This window comes from Balaenoptera physalus (genome assembly GCF_965194825.1).
Source record: "Balaenoptera physalus genome assembly, chromosome: 2".
NCBI lineage: Eukaryota > Metazoa > Chordata > Mammalia > Artiodactyla > Balaenopteridae > Balaenoptera > Balaenoptera physalus.
In genome coordinates, this window is record NC_138883.1 from 99327831 (window position 1) to 99352486 (window position 24656).

The window sequence follows — 24656 nt, forward strand, 5'->3', positions numbered from 1 at the left end:
AACTTTCCATGATTTTATTGGAAGGCCATATGTGATAATTCTAGTATACCTCAGAGTGGTATGCCTTTCATCAGAATAAGAAATAACTGTTGAGCTCAACTAGAGTGGGGACAGGAGGTAAAGAGGGAGAAACAGTGAAACTTTCAGTATAAACTGGTATGGTAACATATGAAGGACTTATATAAGTAATAGTTAATGTTTATTCAGTGCTAACTGTCATTAAGAGATGGTGAGTCTTTGAGGAGTTAAAAGTTGACTGGGGATAATAAAGATTGGAAAGAGTAGAACAAGATTCAAACCCAGCAGTACGAATCTCAGGGCTCATGGTCATAACCCCTCTGGATGCTAATTTCTACTCAAGACATTGAACTTTGACAACTGTGCAACTATTCAGTAGCTAAACTGCAGACAAAGCTCATATGCACAAGTGCGTACATAAAAACTTGCATGCACGTGCACACAATACTACGTGACTCAAAATCTCAAATTATAGTGTAGCTCTGATAACTAGGACCAAGGACAAAAAAAATAAAGATTCAAAAAATAGGCAGTAAAACTAAAAATACACGTTGAGCAATAACATCAGTAATTATTATAATAAAGAAGAAAAGGTGATAGAGGAAAAAAGCCCACCCTGTGCTTTAACGCATCCTATTTTTCTTTTCTAAAAACAATCATCCCAAGAGAGTTCCATCTATAATCTACCACAACAAAATAACTTGGCTTTGAGAAAATGACACACTGGAGAGACTACTGCCTGTCAGATGCTGCATACCCAAAACCTACCTTTAAAACGCATATAATGAAAGTCATACTCGGTTTGTGCTGACAAGGCAGTTGACACAACATAACTTTACCCCTATATCTACAAAGGGGTGACCTTGATGAGAAAACCAAGCAAAACTGCCCCTCAGAATGGTATAGTTGGTAACTAGTGGAATTATAAATTTTTATTTTATACACTATATACTAAATATACTATTGGGTTGGCCAAAGGGTTCATTCAGGTTTTTCTGTTACACCTTACGGAAAAATCAGAACTAACTTTTTGGCCAACCCAACATATACTGCAAAAGAAGAAAACCAACTAAAATTTGTGGACTGGAAAATTACTCCTCCAAATAGTGACCTTGTGTGATATTTTGGCGTGGCAAAGTAGGAATTTAGACACATGATTCTATTCTCTTAGGGAAAAATATGACTACATATATCTGGGAAACTGTGCCTTGCATATATCTATATAGACCTTACCCTAAACAATTAAAGCAAACTCAGATCTACAGTAGATTAAACATTGGATGTTTTCTAAAAATATGGCCTATAAGCTATTAGATGACAAACCTCATCTTATCTCTCTTAGTAGTTTTAGTTTTTAAATTTTCTTTTTTTCTTGTACTTTGAAACCACGGAAGAACAAATGCTTCATTTACATGGCATCATAGTAGATTGAATAATTTTATAGCTAACTGCTACTAATTTCACTAAGAAAAAGAAATTAAGAGAGAGGAAATTTAAACACCTGTGGTGAAAATAACTCCAAAATGTATTATCTTCTTCCTTACTTCCTTAATTTCATATTCATAGGCTTTGTTCCAATGGTCTGTTTCTAAGATGGTTGTTTTAAAACTCAGAATGTGTCTTCCCACAGAAACCATGTCATAACCAGAGGCTGGATCCTCAGGCCACACTGCAGCAGTAAAGCTTCCTGCTCAAGGTCACACAGCTCACATTACCTGAGCAGACACAAGAAGACATGAACAAAAATAGATTCACATGGACTCTCAGTTCTACCCACTCATTGGCCTTGAACTCCAGGCCCCAAGCCGCTTCTGAGACTTTCTGAGGTCTAGAATCCACCTTGGTTATAATGCCTTTAAATATTCTTCCTGAAGGGACTGCTGGGAAAGAGAAAGCCCAGCTCCCCAGCAGGAGCCACAGGAAGGCGACTGGCAGCTGCCCATAACCTGTGCAAGCATATCTAAGAGCTTCCTGAACAAGGGAAACAATCTCAGCATTTTCTTTTTCTGGGTGACCGTCTTCCCCTGAGTACAGGAAAGACTGCCCTGAGCAGTGACACATAGTTTTGCCTATCCTCCCTTCCCGTCAGCTGTTGCTTCTGCTACCAGAGTGCCTGCCACTAACAGTCTCCCCACTTGCAATTTGCTGTATCTAATCTGTCATCTGAGAAATCCGATGACTAGGGCTGTTACAACTGCATGTAAATTGAGAGCCAGGTGCCGAGAGATAGCCAGAGACCCTCTCCTTCAGGGGAGCAATGGCGGGGGGGGGGGGGTCCTGGTAGCCATTTCTTTTCTTCTCAGAGCTTTTCTTATGTAATTCCCTGCTTGACAGTCTCAAAAAGCTGACCTCCATCTGCAGAAGGTGCTCCTGTTGTACGGTACAGTGAAGAACACACCAGAACGAAAGAGAGACACACGTTCCAGTGCTAGTGCCCAACACTCAGCCTGGGGACCTTCGGATTCAAAAAATCTCTGTGCTCCATTTCCTCCTTTGCAAAATGGGTATAACCATAGAGAGTCAGTGAAGTATAATGAATTAAAATTACAAACTGCTTTAGAATGAGGTGTCAAAATAGGGATCTTTAAAAAGAATGACCATCAGCCTTCCCTGGTGGCGCAGTGGTTAAGAATCCGCCTGCCGAGCTTCCCTGGTGGTGCAGTGGTTGAGAAACTGCCTGCCAATGCAGGGGACACAGGTTCGAGCCCTGGTCTGGGAAGATCCCACATGCCGTGGAGCAACTAGGCCCGTGAGCCACAATTACTGAGCCTGCGCATCTGGATCCTGTGCTCCGCAATAAGAGAGGCCACGATAGTGAGAGGCCCGCGCACCGCGATGAAGAGTGGCCCCCACTTGACGCAACTAGAGAAAGCCCTCGCACAGAAACGAAGACCCAACGCAGCCATAAAATAAAAAATAAATAAATAAATAAATAAATAATTTTTAAAAAAATTAAAAAGAAACAGGTAAAGCAAAGCTCTCAAAAGAGTGCAAAAAACAAACAAAAAAAGAATCCACCTGCCAATGCAGGGGACACAGGTTCAATCCCTGGTCCGGGAAGATCCCACTTGCTACGGAGCAACTAAGCCCATGCACCACAACTACTAAGCCTGTGATCTAGAGCCCGCAAGCCACAGCTACTGAGCCCACATGCCACAACTACTGAAGCCCACGTGCCTAGAGCCCATGCTCCACAACAAAGAGAAGCCACTGCAATGAGAAGCCCGCACACCTCAACAAAGAGTAGCCCCCGCTTGCCACAACTAGAGAAAGCCCGCGTGCAGCAACGAAGACCCAACATAGCCAAAAATAAAATAAATAAAATAAATAAAGAGAAAAAAAAAACTACCATCATTCTTAGGGGTCTATAAACTACTGCTGCAAGGCAAATCCAGCCTGTTGTCTGCTTTTGTAAATAAAGTTTTATTGGAACAAAGCCTCACCCACTCCTTTATGTATTGTCAATGGCTTCTGTGCTACATACAAGGGCAGAGTTCAGTAGCTGCAATAGAGATCATATGGACCACAAAGCCGAAAATATTTACTCTCCAACCCTTTACAGAAAAAGTTTTTTTGACCTATCTTATCAATAAATGTTTTATTTTCAAGCAAATAAGGCTTCATTTTTCCCACAAAAAAATTCAGTTGTTTAATATGCATATTTCACAACACAGGCCATAAGCTTAACAGAAGACCTTCAATAATAATAACATTTATATTTAATAACACACAAGAAATTCATTACACAAGTTTTCTGCTATGTAGATCCATTGCTGTGAACAGAAAAGTCCTCAGAATTAATTTAAATTCAATTCTTAAAAGAAAAATGAACTCAGAGCAGAGATTTATTTCTGGTATGTATTTTAGGGGAAAAAATCAGTATTACATTATCCCTATTGTGTCTCATAGCAATGAGGGTGACAAAACTGCCCAGAGTTGTCAGTGTCAAATATACTGTGGGAGCTCAAATATTAATCAAAATGACATCTCCAATTTTTTCCCTTCCTAATCAGGCCTAAGCATCATGGGACATCTGGTAAATCAATAAGCAAAACTAGATGCCCTCATCACTCCCAACCTGGCAGCACTGCACTTTTAGCCAGAAGACAAGAGCCCCCACTGCTGCATAAATACTCCTCTGCTTTGATTGTTTGCTTCTCCCATGAGATGAGCATTCCCACCTATGATCCCAAACTTTACCCTGGTACATATCTGGCTATGCCACCTGTCACTGAAAAGATACACCTCAGACAATTTCAAGATAAGATAGGCATGGGGGTACGTGGCTCTAGAATATGCTTGTGCATTCTACCAAAGAGAATAAATAAATGAATAAATACATCTCATGAATAAAGTGAGAATAGGTTGTTGTAAAGTGTTTGTGAAAAACTAAAGTCTCATATCCCGTCCTCCACACCTGGAGGAAGGTGGCACAGGGTCTGACCTATACCCCACCCCCCAACCTTCTGCCAAGGTGGGCTTTTGGTGCAGTTGAGAATTAATTACCTTTGGCTTTAATCCCCTTCCCCTGCCTTTTATTTCTAGGTCTCTTGCCCCCAAATCCTTATCCCGCTGACATCTCCTATTTCTCTCTCTAGGAGCTCTGGAGTTGCTCTAGTGCTGAAAGATCTGATAAATGCCTTGAGTGTCAGTTTATTCTCCTCCATGTATTTAGAGGAGGCAGAGGGCTGGAAAAATGGAGCAGAGAATAGGTCTGTTCACACATGGAACCAAGTTTGAACCTTTTAGCAAAGCTAAAAGGAAAAAAAGAAGAAAAATTGGCTGGCGTAGAAAATACACAGACTTCTACACAAGGAAGTGAGGTATGCACCTGTGAATTCCAGAAACCCTAAGGGAGACTTGGAAGAGAAAGCTAAGGGTCTATCTACACTTGGGCAGCCATGTTCTAAGAGCCACTGCAACCAGCCAATGGTAAGATGAACTCATTGGTACTCAGCCTACTGAAGTCCAAGAAAACTTGGGTTGGTTCATTTATTCATGTGCCAGGCATGTCAGTGAACAAGCATATTCTATACCCTCATAGACCTCTTTTCAGCCTAATTGTTTTGGTCTTAGCTGGCATTTTTTCTCCTAACTTTATGAAACTATAAATGGAAAGTCTTCCTGATCCTGGATTTTCCCACCTTTACAGAAAAAGGATAAAAGAGATATCAAGTACAGCAAACATAATGGAAGTATCTTAGCCAGATGAAATACAGCTTGAGAAAGAAAAAGCAGTTCATTAAATTTTAAACAAAATTGGAATTGCTGAGGTTAAAGGCAACTCAAAACAAAGCCAATACCAGACACAGACTAAAAGGAACAACATAGACTTATTCAAAAGTAATGAGGGTTGTAAGGAGTTCAGTTGTCAGCCATCTCCAGAGTGTCGTGGGGCTCAGATGAGATTATCAAGGGGAGGATGCTTTGAAAACGTGAAGAGGCACATCACAAATGTGAAGGCAATGATACAATTATTGGTAACATTTTCACCAATTATAAGCTTAAGTTGAGTTATTGTTGTGTATAAACTATTACTGTAGATCACCAAGAGATAAAACAGCCTCATAGCTTCATTTGGAATAAACATCCTACAAGTTAACTGGGCACTAAACATGTGCATATCATTTTATATGGCCATTTTAAAACAAGCTTTTTTTTTAATAGGAAACAATATACATAACCAACTATAGGAGATTCCTGAGTTAAAGTATGGTGTGTCCATAACGGCCAATATGTCAATTATTGTCCATGTGACAACCCACTCCATCCTTCCAATACCCTTCTGTGTCCTGTTCTGTGCCCCTGGCTGATGCCTAGAACTGAATGTCCTTCTGACTTCCAGTTGGATTAAACTAATGAAGATGGTGACTGCAGAAGGAGAGAGAAGAGAATTTCTTCCAACTCTCTCTTTGTCTCAGTATTGCATTTCTGGTGGGAGCTGTTTCTCTTCCATGATCCCAGGGAGTATCCACTCCTCTTTGGCTTCAGCTTAACTGGGTTCCAGTACCACTATTTTCTTGTCTTTCACTTCAGCCCTAGAGGTGGTAAGAGCTTCCTGATACTGCTACTGTCTGGGTGATGGCCTCACTGTCCACTCCTTGTCTGTTCCTTAATCCCTATCCACACTCCTATAAAGAGTCCTTTCCTTAAAGTCTCTTCATCTAACCCACCTGGGTTGACTTCAATTTCTGGCCAGGACTGTGACTGAAATATAATATAGACATCTATTTATCGACATAGAAAGATGTCTGACAGAAAGTAGATCAAAATATAAATAGCAGCTATCTTTAGGCAGTGGGATAGGATTATTTGGGGTTTTTTTATGTTTCTCTGTATTTTTGAACTGTTCTACATTTGATTATATATCTTGGGAGCATAAAAAGAAATAATACAATTAAAATACGATGTGGGAATAAATATGGTTTCAAGAAGTACTAGTGGTTTGGCTTCCCTTCTTTACTGCCCACCCCATCAAGAACAGATAAATTAAAAATTGCATAGCCTGAAAGGTGTCCTGGTGGGGCAACGGAACCATAAACACTTATGAGAGTCCAGATTTTTAAATTCTTGCTAGACTCCATTTTCTAGGAAAAAATATGTTTGATTAACAAGTATTTACAATTTCACAATTAAAAACAATGCAGTTGCACTATATTTAAAATGGATAACCAACAGGGATGTATTGTGTAGCACAGGGAACTCTGCTCAATATTCTGTAACAATCCAATTGGGAAAAGAATTTGAAAAAGAATAGATACATGTATATGTATAACTGAATCACTTTGTTGTACACCTGAAACTAACACAATGTTGTTAATCAACTATATGCCAATATAAAATAAAAAGTTAAAATAAATAAATACATGCTATCATAACCATTAAAAAAAATGCAGTTGCACACATTTATAAGTGTATGTGTTTTACAGATTCATATTTCACTAGCACAAATCAAGATTTTGCTGCATTTTTAAATAATATTAATAATAGTTAACTCTTACTAAAGACTTGGCATCTACAGGCTCTGTTTACAAGAATTGTAGGTATTTGTTAACTTAATCCTAATAGGAAGACAAGTATTATTACTCCTATTTCATAGGTGAGTAAATTGACATGCAGTGAAGTCAAATTATTTGTCCAAGATCATACAGTTTTTGCTTGCAGGTCCTGGAGGCAAGTCCAGGCATTAGAACCTATTTGATCCATTATACTCAACCATCACTCAGGTTGACAGATTACCTAAGAATTCTAAACTCTCCTAATCTTGTGAATATGTGCAAAGAACAACGGGGAGGGGGGCCTCATATTGGTTCACCACTTACTAGTGTGTAACCTAGCACACTTACAAATCAGAGCAACAAATTCCTCATGCATGCAGAGGGGTATAATACCTCTTCTACCTACCCTAGAAGTTGTGATAATCTAATGGGAAATGAGCATGAAAGCCCAACAAAGCTGTAAAGCAAAGCACAAATATAAGGTGGTATTATCTTGCATCCTCCGTGTACCATCGTCATTAATACATGAAAGTCATGTGTAAAGAAAATAGCAATTATTTTGGTGAAGTATGGCTCTAAACTATAATATTATAAACTATCCAGTCTGTTCATAACATCCAGCATAAACCCACCACTGATTAATCAATACAAATCATGCAATGGTTTCAGTAAAATGTACTCTCCAGGGCACTCCCTTGACTCACATTCATTAATTACCTCTCTTTATTTGATTTGTTCCCAGCATTGGCCTAAAATGTGTTACTCTCAATCTTAAGTTATATAGTAAAACTTTTTTTAAAAACTTAAAAGTTCAAACTATACATTCTCTATGCTCTGACATCAAAAGTTCAATGGAACCACTCAGTTTTCAGTTTCCCTGACTCAACATTTTGGAGTTTTGTAATTAATTATATTCCATTATTACTGATCAACAATTAGCTCAAAATGTTGCTGAGATGGTAAGTATGCTGAAGAAAGCAGAATTCAATGACTGAGACTAGTAGTAGGACACTAAATTTCTCTCTTGTTAATAATTAAAGTGGATAACTTATGTTTTTATTTATAGCTTCCAGAAATATCCGGCTCGTTCCTGCGCACTGCTCTGTCAGCTAATCGTAAGTGGGTTAGGATCTGACTTGGGCCGTTGTGTTTATTTTCCATACACACCTTCAAACGAAGCCATTAAATGCAGCCCAACCAAAGGTAAAAGCAAGTGAGGGCATCACCGTGTCTTTTCTGGAACTCTCAACCCAGCCAAATGCTTTGATGCATAAAGATATAAAGGATGAAAAGGGGTAAAATTTCAATTTACCTGTCTCAATTTCCCAGATGTAAACAGAGTCATCTGCACATCCAACAATTAGAAAGTTCTCGACGGGATGCCATTTTATCATCCTCACAGGGAAAAGGTGCTTTCGGGCGCTCAGGAGGCACCTCCTCTCCTCAAGGTGAAGGAGAGCCACGGAATGGTCACTGCACACACAGCAAATTACCTGATGACTTCGTAGCTATGAAAAAAAAATGGCATTCTTTGTAAGCTAATAGTCAAATGCTTTCTTTAAAATTAAATCAGATTTTCCCCCCTAGTAATGTAAGTTTTTGTTAAAATCCCATTTACAAAATGACAGTTCTCCTTTCTCTAGCACCTCTCCACATAACACTGCACAGGGGAGCTTTACAAACCAAGTAGATTTTAAATACAAAGACCTATTAGGAAGGTCAAAAGACACAAGTAAAGAGGAGAATTCCAGGCCAGATCTACTTATAAGATAAATGAAGGACTTGATCATCACTCAGCAGATTCAGGCAGTGAGGCAGACATCGGAAATAATGCAGAATAAAATAAACCCCAGAACTAATTTGTTGCCACAAAAAGAAGCTATTTGTAGACACAAGCTTAGGCCCAAGGGTATCATGAGCTGATATCTTCCACTTAGAGCCTCAAAATGTGATTTGGTGCTGTTCCCAGAACTATACAGATTCTAATCCAAACAGGAAACTCAGTGTAGACACAATCTAAAAGAGGTAAGCATTAGATAGTTCCAACTGAATGTACAGCTTCAAAGACACGGGGACCAAAAATAGTCTCACAGGACAAAGATTCTTAAGATACTTTCAAGAACGTCAGCATGTGGTTACCTTCAGCATAGTTTAGGACAAAGACTATTCTTGCTGGGTGCTGCTGAGGCTCATCTAGGAGAGGTTTACAGGGCAGCTTTGTGCCTCACCACGAGGGCCATGCATTGATCAGCCCATCAGTGGGTATGGCTGGGGTGTGGTGAGAAGGGGCAGTGGGTAGTTCCTCTGCTATTTTTTTCTTTTCTAACCATTTTGCTATGTCGATGCTCCTACTTTCACTAAGGCACCTAGCCAGACTTTCGTCTGCTATGTTAAAAGCATCAGCCAGGGTTCCTGAAGAATCTCCCTGTGCCCATCACTGACCTCTCTCTGTGGGGCATTGGGGAACTTGTTGTTTTTCCTAATACTTTTAAAGGAGACTACAGAAATTCTGAGCAGGGGGGTGGGAATCACAAAATGGCAGGTGTGATATATGGGGAGCCTGGACTTGTAGAATGGGGCACGGATGGCATTGCCCCCCAACTATTACCTCTTGGAGAACCTGCCTGACCCCCAGTTTCTAGAACAGACAGCCCAGTGCACTTCAGGAAACTCACACACACCTACAACACAAGAAAACACACATAACACGTGAACACAGATCCTATGGCCAGGAGTAGACATATACTAGAGACCCACACTAGGCCAATCAGATTCTCTTTTCTAGGCGTTTGAAATTGTAAAGCTAAAAGAAGTCATAGGAAGAGGCAAGAAAATGGAGCAATCACAGAAATGCAGACCATTTTGGGGCAGTGGATTCAAAGAGTAACCTTCGTTTCTGAATTTAAGTTCCACTGTAGGTGCTTGCTCTAGTGCTTTGTCTTGGATGCCTAGGGATTGCCCCTTGTGCCCTTTCAATAAACTCCCTTTTTATCTGACTTTGAATGTGTCCTGATCCTTGGAGTCAAATCATCTATGACTGAGGCAGAAGTAAAAGGGGTCAGGAGTGGAACTGACTTGGACTACGGTCCTGGGGCCGAGAGAAAAAAATCTTTTTTTTGAAAAAGGAAGAACTTCAGGAATAAAAGATGTATCCCAAATCACCACATAGGTTTTTTATTTTTTTCGGGGGGAGGGGTCGCTTAACTTTGTTTTACTGTTTTGGTTAATCATTTCTGTTCCTGAAATACTGCTTTCATTTTTTATTACTACAAAAATACAGTGCAAGTTTTCTCTGATTTTACTTTGGAACTGATTTTTCATAACATTAGTATGGAGAAATAATTTTTACAAGTCAATCAACTAACTTATAAACTCAGAAAACTCAAAACTTGGCTGTTCATATTTTATCAAAGATATCAGCTTTATGAAAGCTGAATTTAAGCTGACATTACATGAGAAAATTATACCTGAAAGTATTTCCTTTTCTCAGCGCAAGGTAGATGCTCGTAAATTTGTTAAGGCTCGTCATTTGTTAAATAAATGAAAGAGTAAACAAAAATCTATTTAAGAAAAAGAAAGTGTAACTATCATTATTATTATTAAATCGTTGAAGGCAAAAGTTAATTTTAATTTACAGTTCCTACATATTTATTTTTCCATTGAGTGTCCATTACTTTTATTTAAAAAGAAAATTCCATTAAAAATTAAGATGTAGAACTAGGAAAAAAAAAAGAACCAAAGTATAAGTACTTAAAGAGAATTAACTGACTTTTGTAAAGCCAAGAATTGATGAGACCTGTGCTTTAGAACCAAATTATCTGTATAAGCTGTAAAAATAATAAAATGCATAAAACATAAGAAAGGAATTCATAAAAATCATCCAGTTGTATTATGGGTTTTTTTTTCTTTTCTGTGGAAATATGGGTTATTTTTCCTTACTTTTTTTAAACATTCTGAAATGTTATATGTATAACTTAAATTTATGTGTTATGTTTCACTCTTTATCTTAACTTACTTTGAAATTCTCTGGTGACATCAAAAGACTCATTACTAAACCAGCCTGCAAAAAGAATTTATGCAAAATTTCTTCAGTAAAGATATCCCACAAGATGACCCATGAGTCCTGGTCCCCAGATACCAGCCAACTTTGGTCTAATTTTGAAGAGAGACCATGGGGATAAAGCAAGGAAGTAACACTGTGGTGATGGCCTTTGAGAACTTTCTGAGGAAGGGAACCTGGAAAACAACCAAACACCAAATGATAAAAAAGTTATTTTTGTTCAAGAAATAGTCCTGAGATTTTCTTTTATAAATTTTTAATGTAAGGAAACTACACATAATTAAAGGTAGGCAGTTAACTAAGAAAATTAATGAACAACCCATGGATTCTCTCAAAAGGCAAGTGCCTCATTATAAGCCAGGTCATGCTTTTGATGGAGCACTAAATCTGGTTGTTCAAAGTCTATTCTTTAAGGATGTTAGCAAGTTACCAATTCCAGTGCCATGAAATAGCAAACTCTGTTCTAAAAGAGTGAACAATTTATACATTTTGTCTCTACAAAATATTAATTAATATTAATTCAGATGCTAAAGATCAAATGTAGGTGTCTGCTTGTTTTCAGGATAAGATAAATCAGCCTAGATAAAATATGCTAAGGTCTTAAGCTTTTTTACTAACTTTTAACAGCAGCCATTGAGATGTAAAGTGGTGTATTACCTCTCCTCGCTTTATTGCTACTCACTCCTCTATTTCAGTCAATCACTGAATCACTGAAAAGTTAGAACATTTAGTAAGTAGCCAAAGTAAGCTGAGAACAGCAATAGGCAATGTAACAAGTTTTGGTTTTTATTTTTTTAATTGATATTTGGTCTGTCAGGACCTTGTAGTCTAGTAGGGTCCATACAATGAAAAGTGGTATACAAATTTACCTACACAGCCCCAAATCTCAATCACCTCCTATATTTCTTTCCTTTACATAAGACAATTTACCGCATAATGGTCTTTATTTAAGAGATTTTCGCTGTTGCAATGCACAAAGATATATAAGAACACATATACATTTCATTACCAAAAAAATTAAAAATTAAAACAAGAAGCTACCACTTTCTCCTGATTGGCAAATATTAAAAAATTGAATAGCACAGTAAGTTGGCTAAGGCTGGGGGAAAAGGCATTCTCATACATCTGTGTTAGTGGACACACATGTATATTGATGTACTTTGGAGAACATTTTAAGATATATTTTCAAAATTAAAAATACACATAAAGGTTGATCTAGTAATTCTACTCCTGGAAATTAATACTATACATATACCTACATGTATGTGCAAAGATAGTTAATTCTGTGTTGTCTATAGTAGCCAAAGATGAGAAAAAACTTGAACACCCATCATAGGAGATTTTTTAAATTAGAATTCAATCATTATTAATCATGTAAAATGAAGTCATAAAGAATGTGCTCCAAAATATTTTATTAAGATTTAAGGACATTTTAGTAAAGTGTGTAGAATGTGGTTCTATTTTTATAATATAATTAAAAGAATGTATACTGCTCTTTTGTTATATGCTTATATATGCATAGGAAATTTCAAAAAGTGTATAAAGAAACTTACTAGTACTTGCCTTTGGTGATCTTCCTGGAAGATCAAAGAAGGAGAGAACTGTATTTCTCATTGTATAACCTTCTGTTTGACTTTAAAAAAAACCTATATGTGCGCTTTACTTTAACATTAAAACATGCACAAATTTATTAGCAAATGCCTGCAATTTTCTTAAGCTTCAGCAATCTTCTTAGTATAGCTTATTAAAGTTGAAGCTTAGGTAAATTAAATAAATAGGGTCAAATAAAATTCACTGACCTTTTAGTAAAGAACCGCCTTCTAGAAGTCCTGCTTTGGCAGCATTCAAAGCCTGTGTAATGAAAATTGTCCCATCTTCACAGCCACATATTAGTTTATCAAGACTTGGAACATACTCTGATGAAGTGACAACCGCAATTCCATTCTCATCTCTAAACCCAGAGAAGTAGTCAATAATACTTTGTGACATGGTATGATGCTTATCAAAATTATCTTGAAGGGTCCAGGTGGTAGTTATTGGTATCTCTAAAAGGAAAACACACAAAAAGGGAAAATTTGGTTTATAAATTCATCATAGATATAGAAAATATTATCAAGGCACCATACCTTGTGGAACATAGAGACTCTTTTGCCATCCTAACAGTATGCTATAGGCAGAAAAGTTCTTCTGCCATCCATTGCTTTCACTCCAAATGCTATTTTATTGATTCTCCCTCAAGGAGCCTCGGAAGAATAGATGTGTATTAGTGCATTCATTTTAGACTTAAGTCAACTGAAAAGAACGGAGAAACTCTTTTGAATAGAGAAATTGGTTGAAAAGGGGTACAGGATATGGACATGATGAATTCAAAAATATGAATGTGGTCTATCAGTCTATCCTATATTCATATTGCCAACATTCATTTCAAGTCAATAAAACATTCATGTTAAGTTGATGTTAATTTGAATTATACTTGTTGCATTGTTGTATAAGATCTATAAGCATCATGTTTATACCTACTTTTATGTTAGCATCTAATGCATAGTGGTACATGAGAACTTTTTCTTGTTTATTGACTCATATTACTCAACTTAAAAAAAAAACAACAACACTGAGTTAATTATAAAGTAGTTCTCAGAAGACATGTGATTAGACATTGAAATTGTCTTACCTTTAGGAGAACCATCAAACTTGGATACAGGAACATCAGGGATGTGCCACAAAGTAATTCTTCCTGAGACTTCTCCAGAGAAAAGTACCTTATAAAAAGGCTCTTTCCTTTCATTCATGTAGCCCATAACAAAGGGAAGGCTCTGGTCCAAATAAAAAAGTTAGCATTTATGTAGAAAAAATCTCTTTAAAAATAATCTATATAATGGCAGCCACTGTTTTTAAATGAAGAAACAAGACTTCATAGATGAACTAAATTATTTCCATTTATTTCCCACTGTTTAAAAAATTTCAAGTAAATTAAGTGAAATAGTCCTCTTACTCAAAACAAAAAAAGTTTTTATGAAATAAGAAGCAAAGTCATCAGCTAGATTTCAGAGAGTTAATAAGAATAGCTAACATTTATTGAACATGTTCAGTGTATGTATTACATATACTGTTAGGGTCGTTGCATGTATTCAGTTAAGTAGTCCACACAATAATCCTGTGAAGTTGGTACTATCATTGTCTTCATTTTACAGATGAATAATCTGAGAGGGAAGAGGTTAATTCATCTAAGGTGATATAGATGGCAGTGGGCTTTTGAGTCCAGTAATTCTGACTCAAGAGCCCACGTCTTGATGACAGTGCTCTACTGTCCACTGAGGAGGTCTGATTTCTTTATGATCCCTTCAGTTCCAATTGTCAGTTAAAATAGCAACAACTAATATTTGTGTGGTAATTTTGTGGTATTATTATGCTTTCTACTTTCTTTTGACCATTTTTCAGATTTAACATACTTGATTTCAAACTTCCCAAAAGGCCACAAAGAAAAATGAATTCATAACTTATATAGATAGATATATACTAGTAAAAATAAATGTATAAGTTATAATTAACATAAATATAATTATATATATATAAAGATATAGTTTTCTTGAGGCACAGTATGAATATTGGGTACCAGAGCTCTCAAAGATACACTTTCACTAGTGAATGGGTCCAGAATCTCCCTAGTACCTCAGTGCAGTGTAGAGGTTCTTTGGGCAGACCTGTATATAGAGATTACACACAAGGGATCAAAATGATTAAGTGATTAGAAAAACAAAAACAAAACCTCTTTTGATGTACAAATAAAAGTCACCCTGAAAAGAAAGACAACTGCTGGTGCTAGAATTAAAGAAGTCTAAGAAAGTGATAGTTTCTAGTCAGAAAACACATGTTTGAAGGTCCAGACTTAGTTATTTTAGTGGAAAAATTCTATAATGTATCTCTAGAGAATATTAAGGGCCCAAATATTGCTACATTTAATCCTTACAACAAAGCTACATAGTAAATAAGCATTATTATTATTTCTGTTATAGAGATAAGGAAACTAAGACGAGAGGAGAAGAAGAAACTAATTCAAGACCAAGATATGTAATCCTCTGTAGTCCCAAGAAATGAGAGCATTGAAGAAAAACAGTTCCAGTGAAGTGAGTTCTCTGAATAATTTTTTTTTAAAGATTCAGAAGGCACTTTGGGGTCTTATACTTCTCAAGGCCACCATTTTTGTAGGTGTTAGAAATGGTACAATAAAACTTGGTTAGATTGGCTTCTCAAACTCTCTCAACCTTTGGGAACCTTAAAATTGAGTAGCCCAACTCTCTCATGATTTTGATATGAGAATGACGCTCCAGAGAGGCTGGGTGGTTACTGAAGTTGGTCGCAGCACATCTCCTCCCTCCCAGCAAAATGTGCTGCCCCTACAGCCAATGCTCCCCAGACGCTGTTACTCCCTCTACACTCACTTCTGTACTACCATTCCTCACTTGCTCACACCCACTCCTTGACACCTCAATCCTCCTCCTTTCCAGTAGTTTCCTCTCTAGTTCACATGAAAACTCCCTCAAAGCCCCTTATCATGTGATTCTGATTTTTCGTCACAGTACCCAGTACCCATCACAAGAAGTACCCATCCTCCAAGAGGTATTAAAATAGTCATTAACAGTGAATTAAGTTTCATTAGGTCCCATTTGTTTATTTTTGTTTTTACTTCCATTTCTCTAGGGCATGGGTCAAAAAGGATCTTGCTGTGATTTATGTCAAAGAGTGTTCTGTCTATGTGTTCCTCTAAGAGTTTTATATGGTCTTACATTTAAGTCTTTAATCCATTTTAGGTTTATTTTTGTGTATGGTGTTAGGGAGTGTTCTAATTTTATTCTTTTACATGTAGCTGTCCAGTTTTCCCAGCACCACTTATTGAAGAGACTGTCTTTTCTCCACTGTATATTCTTGCCTCCTTTATCAAAGATAAGGTGACCATATGTGCGTGGGTTTATCTCTGGGCTTTCTATCCTGTTCCATTGATCTATATTTCTGTTTTTGTGCCAGTACCATACTGTCTTGATTACTGTAGCTTTGTAGTACAGTCTGAAGTCAGGGAGCCTGATTCCTCCAGCTCTGTTTTTCTTTCTCAAGACCTAATGAAACTTAAAAGCTTTTGCACAGCCAAGGAAACCATAAACAAGATGAAAAGACAACCCGCAGAATGGGAGAAAATATTTGCAAATGAAGAAACTGACAAAGGATTAATCTCCAAAATATATAAGCAGCACATGCAGCTCAATATCAAAAAAAACAAACAACCCAATCCAAAAATGGGCCGAAGACCTACATAGACATTTCTCCAAAGAAGATATACAGATGACCAACAACCACATGAAGGGATACTCAACATCACTAATCATTAAAGAAATGCAAATCAAAACTACAATGAGGTATCACCTCACACCAGTCAGAATGGCCATCATCAAAATATCTACAAACAATAAATGCTGGAGGAGGTGTGGAGAAAAGGGAACCCTCTTGCTCCGTTGGTGGGAATGTAAATTGGTACAGCAACTATGGAGAACAGTATGGAGGTTCCTTAAAAAACTAAAAATAGAACTACCATATGACCCAGCAATCCCACTACTGGGCAAATACCCTGAGAAAACCGTAATTCAAAAAGACACATGCGGGCTTCCCTGGTGGCGCAGTGGTTAAGAATCTGCCTGCCAATGCAGGGGACACGGGTTTGAGCCCTGGTCTGGGAAGATCCCACATGCCGCGGAGCGACTAAGCCCGTGAGCCACAACTACTGAGCCTGAGCGTCTGGAGCCTGTGCTCCGCAACAGGAGAGGCCGCGATAGTGAGAGGCCTGCGCACCGCGATGAAGAGTGGCCCCCGCTCGCCGCAACTGGAGAAAGCCCTTGCACAGAAACGAAGACCCAACACAGCCAAAAATAAAATATAAATAAATAAATAAATAAATTTATAAAAAAAAAAAAAAAAGACACATGCACCCCGATGTTCATAGCACTATTTACAATAGCCAGGACATGGAAGCAACCTCAGCGTCCATTGACAGATGAATGGATAAAGAAGATGTGGCACATATATACAATGGAATATTACTCATCCATAAAAAGAAATGAAATTGAGTTATTTATAGTGAGGTGGATGGACCTAGAGTCTGTCATACAGAGTGAAGTAAGTCAGAAAGAGAAAAATACCATATGCTAATACATATATATGAAATCTAAAAAAAAAAAAAAAATGGTTCTGATGAACCTAGGGGCAGGACAGGAATAAAGACGCAGACGTAGAGAATGGACTTGAGGACAAGGGGAGGGGGAAGGATAAGCTGGGACGAAGTGAGAGAGTAGCATTGACATATATACACTACCAAATGTAAAATAGATAGCTAGTGGGAAACAGCTGCATAGCACAGGGAGATCAGCTTGGTGCTTTGTGACCACCTAGAGGGGTGGGATAGGGAGGGTGGGAGGGAGACACAAGAGGGAGGGGATATTGGCATATATGTATACATATAGCTGATTCACTTTGTTATACAGCAGAAACTGACACAACATTGTAAAGCAATTATACTCTAATAATGATGTTAAAAAAAAAGACTCTAAAAAAAGAAAACAAAACAAAACAGTGAATTATCTTGTGCTAACTGCCTGGATTCAAATCCTGGTTTTAGCACATACTAACTTTATTAAAAGAGCCAATTACTTGATTTAGGCAATTTACTTAACCTCTCTATATCTCATTTTCTCTAACTGTGAAAGAAGGCTAATAAATAAAAGCACCTACTATACGGGATTACTGTCAGGATTAATGAGTTGATAAAGGTAATGTGCTTAGTATGGTGCCAGGCATTTAGGACATACTCAATAAGCAGTAACAATTCTTATTATCCATTCTCAAAACAAATGAGAAATTCACTCCAAAGTCCATTCCCAGACTCTGGGGCCAAACTGCCTAGGTTCAAATCCTGGGAATTAACCTTCCTGAACATCAGTTTCAAAATGGGGTCATGGTGGAAACTCATGTAAATAAGGCAGTGCGTATGTTTAACAATAATAAGGACTGAAAAAAAAAAGTTACCCATCATCATTGTCATTGTCATTACTCTTAGTTCATGCATCCAAATTCCTTATCTGCAATCCTCAGGCTGTTTCTATCCCATCTACTCCCACCTCAACACTGCAATCTTACTCCACAGCTAAGACCCTGGGAAGCCCAGTGCCTCGCCTCAGCAGCCAGGACCCCTACCACAAGTTTCAGTGATCATCAGCCATGACTTCAAGCTAGGGAGACTTTCCTAAAGCTGTTGTAATGAAGGAGGAGTCCCCATTTTTGCTACTACAACTCCATCAGCAGGTAAGTTCCTAGCATCACATGAGAACATGTTACTGTCACACACTGGGATTTAATTCTATGGCATCACTCCAGAAAACATGTTTACAGAGCATGCTTCTCTAAGTTCATTGTATCTATCAAACTCACCTCCCTACGCCATGAAAATGCTTTCATTACCTTGTAACTGCACGAAACAATAAGATGTCTTATATTTAGTGAATATTGGTGATTTTTTTTTAAAATTTATTTATTTATTTTTAACTGTGTTGGGTCTTCGTTTCTGTGCAAGGGCTTTCTCTTGTTGCGGTGAGCGGGGGCCACTCTTCATCGCGGTGCGCGGGCCTCTCACTATCACGGCCTCTCTTGTTGCGGAGCACAGGCTCCAGACGCGCAGGCTCAGTAGTTGTGGCTCACGGGTCCACTTGCTCCGTGGCATGTGGGATCTTCCCAGACCAGGGCTCGAACCCGTGTCCCCTTCATTGGCAGGCAGATTCTCAACCACTGTGCCACCAGGGAAGCCCTTGGTGATGTTTTGAATAGGGAGAACAACGTCTGAATTTAGTTTCTTGGTCGGATAAAGGGCAAGCAAAGGTCTACAGATGAGTAGACCAGCTTCTTTTTGTTTCAGATTATTCTATTCATTTTCACTGGTTTCCAAGTACTTCCCACTTTTAAGATACAGAAACAACTGTGGTTGTCTAAACAAGAATTATACATCGACAGAAGACTCACAAATCTATGCTTTCACCTTTTGAGACACAAAGCAAGGTGGCTTCCCATAAGATTAGTATTTTTTTAAGTTAATTTGTAATCGCTGTTCTTTTTCCTCATAGTTATGTATAGCGTTGATATTTGCAGTAGACTAGAAGCTCCTAAAGGATATTTCTTATATCTAGCTTTTAGGGCAAACTGTGCTTTGTAAAAATGCATTCGGGAGCTAAAAAGGAAAAAAAGGGAAAGTCCTTTAAAAAATAACTTAAAATGCCTTTCTGAGTAAGCCACAAGAAAGCTTTTGTGATCAACAGCGAAACAAGGCTCTATTGCAACCCACGAATGACTTTAGAAATAGTGTTCCACACCATAACTCTAAAGTTTGCCTATGCCCTAGTGGCACTTGAAGTTCTAATTTTTGGCTGACAGTCTTAATCAAGTTTTTGCAACAAAACCTCACAGATATGTTAAAGAGATGATACTGAACCATATGATTTGCAGCAGCTATGCTGCCTAATTAAGCAAACCATCACTGTAAAAAGTAACATGCTTCGTTGTTTGACACATCAATAATTCAAAACTCCTCCATTCTCCATGAAATACCTTTTTGGATAATTAACTGATGACTAAATCCAATAGGTAAAAAAAACCACTTTCATTGACACTAAAGTAAACTAACTGCTTAAATTTTCAGGCTTCATAGAGTGTCAAAGATATAACTCAGTCAAGTGAAAACCCACAATTACATCCTCAACTCTCTGCCAGGAATCATAATTATATTTGTTTTACCAAGAACATTTATTCAGAAGAATAGCTAAATGCATGTGAAAATGATCTCAATATACAGCTTCCTTAAGAATAAAAAAAAGCAGGATATAAGCCATTTGATAAAGTTTAAAAATTGAAGTAGATACATCAAAATGTTAATAACTTTGTATCAAACTACCTATTAGAAAGGTCAGTGGAAAAAATGTGTATGTATATATATATATATATATGGTGGGGGAGAGAGAGAAAGAGAGAAAGAGAGAATGAGAGAGGGAGAGGAAATAAATACGGCGAATGTTGACAATTGGTGAATCTAGGTAAAGGGTATATGACTGGTCATTGCACTATTCTTACAACCTTTCAAATATTTGAACATTTTCCAATTAAAATAAGTAAATACGAAAAATAAAAATATTCATAGTGAATATTTATGGCGGTAAAATTAGAAATTTTAATTCTCCCTTTTTTATCATTTATAATTATTCCATAATAAATATGTATTGTTTAGTTAAGCAGACTTAAAAAATAGCTTTTCTAAAGGCCAAGTTTTCTTCAGTAGCCATTAACAATTAGATTTAATTTTCTCGTTAACAACTTGATGTGATTCTTCAATTCAATTTTTTCAAGCCAGACTCTGTTACAGACAAAGCAACACTTATCTGAGAAGTGGAGTGAAACCAGCTTTGAGGCAGTCATTCTTTTCTTGCATTACCTTATTTTCCTGCACAGAAGTAGAGCACAGTAAATGAGGATAAATGGTCTCTTTAAGCACTCTTCCATCAGCAGGGTATATGCTTTTTGAAAGCCCACTGCATAGTGAAAAATAAAAAGCAAAGTTTAGAACTTTGAGGTTCTTTATTCGTGTTTTCCCCTCCCACTTTCAAAAGCCGGATGGTACCATTCAAGTTTCTAAACTCTAGTTAGAAATTGTTGGGTTAATAATTACAAGTGACTTTTTGAAAACCCAGCACCAGCTGTACAAGTTATACATGGTTAATCTCATTCCTTCGTCCCCTGCTGTTTTATACAAAGGCTGAAGCCTACCAAGCCCAGAGTAAATCTTCTAGTGCCAAAGTTGTTTTGTTCTGGTTTTTGATCATGGGCAGCATGTGGGGATTTTTCCATAATAAACCTCCCAAAGTTCATTTTCTACCTGAATGTTTTGTATGCCGCTCCCATCTGAGCCCACCTGTTCAGCAGCTGATAGATATAACTGTGACCATCTTCTGTCCAGATGATGATTCTGTGAGCAGCAAGCACCTCTCCACCAGCAAAGAACTGCCCGCTCCCACTAACTTCAGTCCAAAGAAGAGAAAAATCACAATAATCGTAAACCTAAAACACAGAAGGAATGATGCCCATTAACAGAAGCTTCCAATCTAATCTACCAAGGAGAAAGATAAATTACGCTTATCAAGACTATTTAGATAACAGTGTTAATGCAACAACATATTAATTATTAATATGAAGTAATAAGTATCATAACAGGCCACACTATACTCATGGACCAAGATAATATTTCACTAGTACTTATTTTTTCACATTTATCCTAGGTAGGTTTCAGTGGACAAACTATCTGACAGTATCATTCCAGAATGTGCCCATTAAGCACAGAGACCAAAAATCCCAAATTTTCTATGCAATTTTATTCTTTCCATATGGAGAGTCAAACCTGAACATTTGAAAAATTTATTACACACAAAAGAAGTTGATACAGTAGAAATCCTAAAGTACATGTTGAACCATCTACTTTACATTTTAGTTCAAAAATATATTATAAGCCTTTAAGTAAGACAATATAGTTTTGTTAACTGAGCCAAGTATATGAAACATCAGAGAAAAAAAGGATGCTATCAAATGATAGTAACTTAGCTTTCCTTTCTTCTTGGAGATGTCAGTGAATATATTCACAAGAAAAGAATGTATATAGTCCCTAAAAACAAATGTAGTGACAAAGCAGAAAAAGAAAAAAAATATAAAAATAAGACCAATGTATGTAGGTGAAAAGTATTAGTTTTCTTTTTAACTATAAAGTGCAGGCATCAACTCTTTAAAATAATCTGAGACAAATGCTCACTATTATAATAGTTTGTTATTAATAAAATTAGGGTATACTTTATATATACAATATCCTGGGAAGCAAAATTACCCAGTGTAGTGAGAGGAAAACTGATAAAAGTCAGTCATAAAAGACAAGTAATTCCCTGCTGCGGTAATAATATTATAAAAAGTTTGTATCATATTTAAAACATATTCTTATAATTGTTGCACTGAACAAGATAAAAATCAAATTACATTTGTGTATCACTGGTACTTATTATGTTATTTTATAATACCTTCCAACATTTAGAAAATACCACCAGTAGAAGTCTCTCTGTATACGTGCAAAATCGTATTGTCCGGCAGTTCAGGGAATTAAGAAATTTGGATTCCTTTTCATAAACATCTTGCTTTTCCTTCAAAAGGAATAAAAACATTTTAGTACTAGTTCTAGTTAATTTATATAAAACTGTATGAGAAGACTCCTCCCCTCTAAGCCTGAAGTAGATCACACTGTTACTATAAAAAAGCACCCAATTTTCCTTTTGAGTTTTCTGAACTAAGAAAGTTACTTTGCAAAAGAAACCATGAAAAGGAAACCCACTTGAATTCAAGAATTCATTATATACAATCATTCAACAAACATTCTGTCAGGAAATTTGCTGCAGGATACTGAGAATATAAAGATATGAATAAGTTACTGACTTTCAGATATGGCAGAAAGATAAAACAAAAAAAAAGTAAAATAATTTTTTCAAAATCCCTTGCAGTATCTTAATTGCTAACATAGAAAAACAAACAAAATGTTTTGAAAAGACAGAAGCGTAGCCAGCACAGAACACTTAGAATGCTATGTTCTCAATAAGTTTCTGATAACGCTGGGTGTGTGTTTTTTGGGCTGCGTATGCCGACACAATTCCCAGGTTTTCCCAACCAAGAAATTCTGAAGGATAGTCCAGAGTATGGGGCAGTTGAAACAGTTCTGTCAACTGCACAAATTCTATGACCATTCTTTTGTCCATCACCTCGACTTGTAGCCTGATGCCAGGGAGCAGGTGAACATACTGGACTCCCAGTGTATGTTACCCCCATTGCCACAGCTCACAAAGAGCCAGAAGAAATGGGGTCTTCTGCTGTAAGGGACAGGGAAATATTCCACAATGGATTTTTTAAATTAAAATATAATCAATGTTTGTGTGTGTGCACGCGCGCATGTGCGTGTAGATAAAAACATTTGTATACATAGAGAGAAAAGGTTGGAAAGATACCATGCAATTGTTACCAATGCTCACAACTTGGAAGAGAGATAAGGAAAAAGTACATGGACGTAAAACTTATATACTTATACATTATTTGGACTTTTAACAATGAGAATGTAACACTCTTATAATTTAAAAAATGTCAATACATAAGCTTGAAATTGGAGAATAAAGGATAGTTACACAAGCCAACCTGAATGCTGTTGATAGATGAAGAGAGATCCCATACTTTGAGCTCACCAGCTACTGACACTACCAAGAGAGAATCTTCTGTAAAAACAACAAAGGTCATATATAAGCTGACCCCTGTTATAACTGGTTGCTCTAAAGATCATTTCATAGTCATTTAAGGATTATGCAGGGCATGTAGGTAGAAAATACTCAGCTGGTTTTTTTAATTAAAAAAGTAAACATTTTAGATCACATTCTAAATTTGTTTTGCAATTTCAAAGTGACTCCCACGTAAAAGGAGAGCACCACTAAAAGGAGAACCACATTGCAAACCATCACGCTGGAAATACTAATTACACCTTCCTATTTCAGAAATAAGTAAGGAGCCAGCCTTCCCTCATTACAGGAACTGAATTCTCTTCATCACTACATCCAGAAGATACAGCAGGGCAAATCCAAGACTCCTGTTAATCCACAACAAACGCCTGCTTGTCACTCTTAAAATGTATCAAAGCAGAACTGGGTCATGGAAACACAGTGTCTCCTCTTTCCACTTCCTCATGACCTCTTGCTGACTTTCCAGTGATTTGAACCACTGGGATGGATGTTCTCAGTTTTTCTTGATCTGGCTTAGAGAGCTATCCCTACCAGTAGGTAAACATAAAGAAGCATTCTGAACTCTTGCCCAGTAATTTAACAAATAATTCAAGGGCGATATTTTTATACGCTATCTCTAGTGTTAGATAATACCTAACTCTTACCTTGAATTCTCATGGAGTGAACAATGCACATGCAGTTGATCCAATCCGGAGACTGAGATGATATGAAAGTGTGAATAATAACCAAACTTTTGGCATCAATTATAAGAACATCTTGATATTCTCCACAACACAGAAGCCAGCCTTCTCCTATCATCCGGAATGAGCAGTGGTAATACTATGCAAATTGAATTCAAAGCAAAAGTTTAATTATCAATCACTAGCAATTAACGTAATTTTGGCTGCGGTGAAGACTTCTCTGGCTTTTAATTTTATCATCTATTCAACTAAGGTTTTAGGCTAAATAACAACTAAAATTTCTTTTAGTTCAATTATTCTACACTTCTGAAGTGTTAATTTTGCCATTTATCTGACTTGCATTTCGTCATTTTTCTGGAGAAGGGGGCTGTTTTGGGAAGAACTAATCTTATTCCAAGTCATGGAAAGCTCACAATTATATTAATTCTGGAATGCTATGTAGAACTAAACAACAAAAACCAGGTTTCCTACCCTAGCAACACTGCTACATCTTAAGAAGAAATAAAAATGT

At 37.1% G+C, this 24656-nt stretch overlaps 1 protein-coding gene and 1 long non-coding RNA gene across 6 annotated transcripts in view; one reads left to right on the forward strand and one right to left on the reverse strand.

The window, feature by feature from the left end:
* The window catches only part of LOC309654339, a 1078238-nt gene that overhangs the window by 1016689 nt on the left and 36893 nt on the right, over positions 1–24656 (forward strand). The window lies entirely within an intron of this gene.
* Positions 1–24656, reverse strand: part of WDR72 (WD repeat domain 72) — a 193288-nt gene that overhangs the window by 153680 nt on the left and 14952 nt on the right. For all 5 annotated transcript variants that reach the window (XM_082445137.1, XM_082445136.1, XM_082445138.1 and 2 more), the window contains 9 exons: positions 24110–24284; positions 23371–23447; positions 22215–22334; positions 21068–21213; positions 20591–20687; positions 13748–13889; positions 12876–13121; positions 11032–11252; positions 8329–8524 (listed from right to left, as the gene is read on the reverse strand). In XM_082445137.1, the coding sequence (XP_082301263.1) occupies positions 8329–8524; positions 11032–11252; positions 12876–13121; positions 13748–13889; positions 20591–20687; positions 21068–21213; positions 22215–22334; positions 23371–23447; positions 24110–24284 (1420 nt within the window). The remainder of the gene's footprint in view (positions 1–8328; positions 8525–11031; positions 11253–12875; positions 13122–13747; positions 13890–20590; positions 20688–21067; positions 21214–22214; positions 22335–23370; positions 23448–24109; positions 24285–24656) is intronic.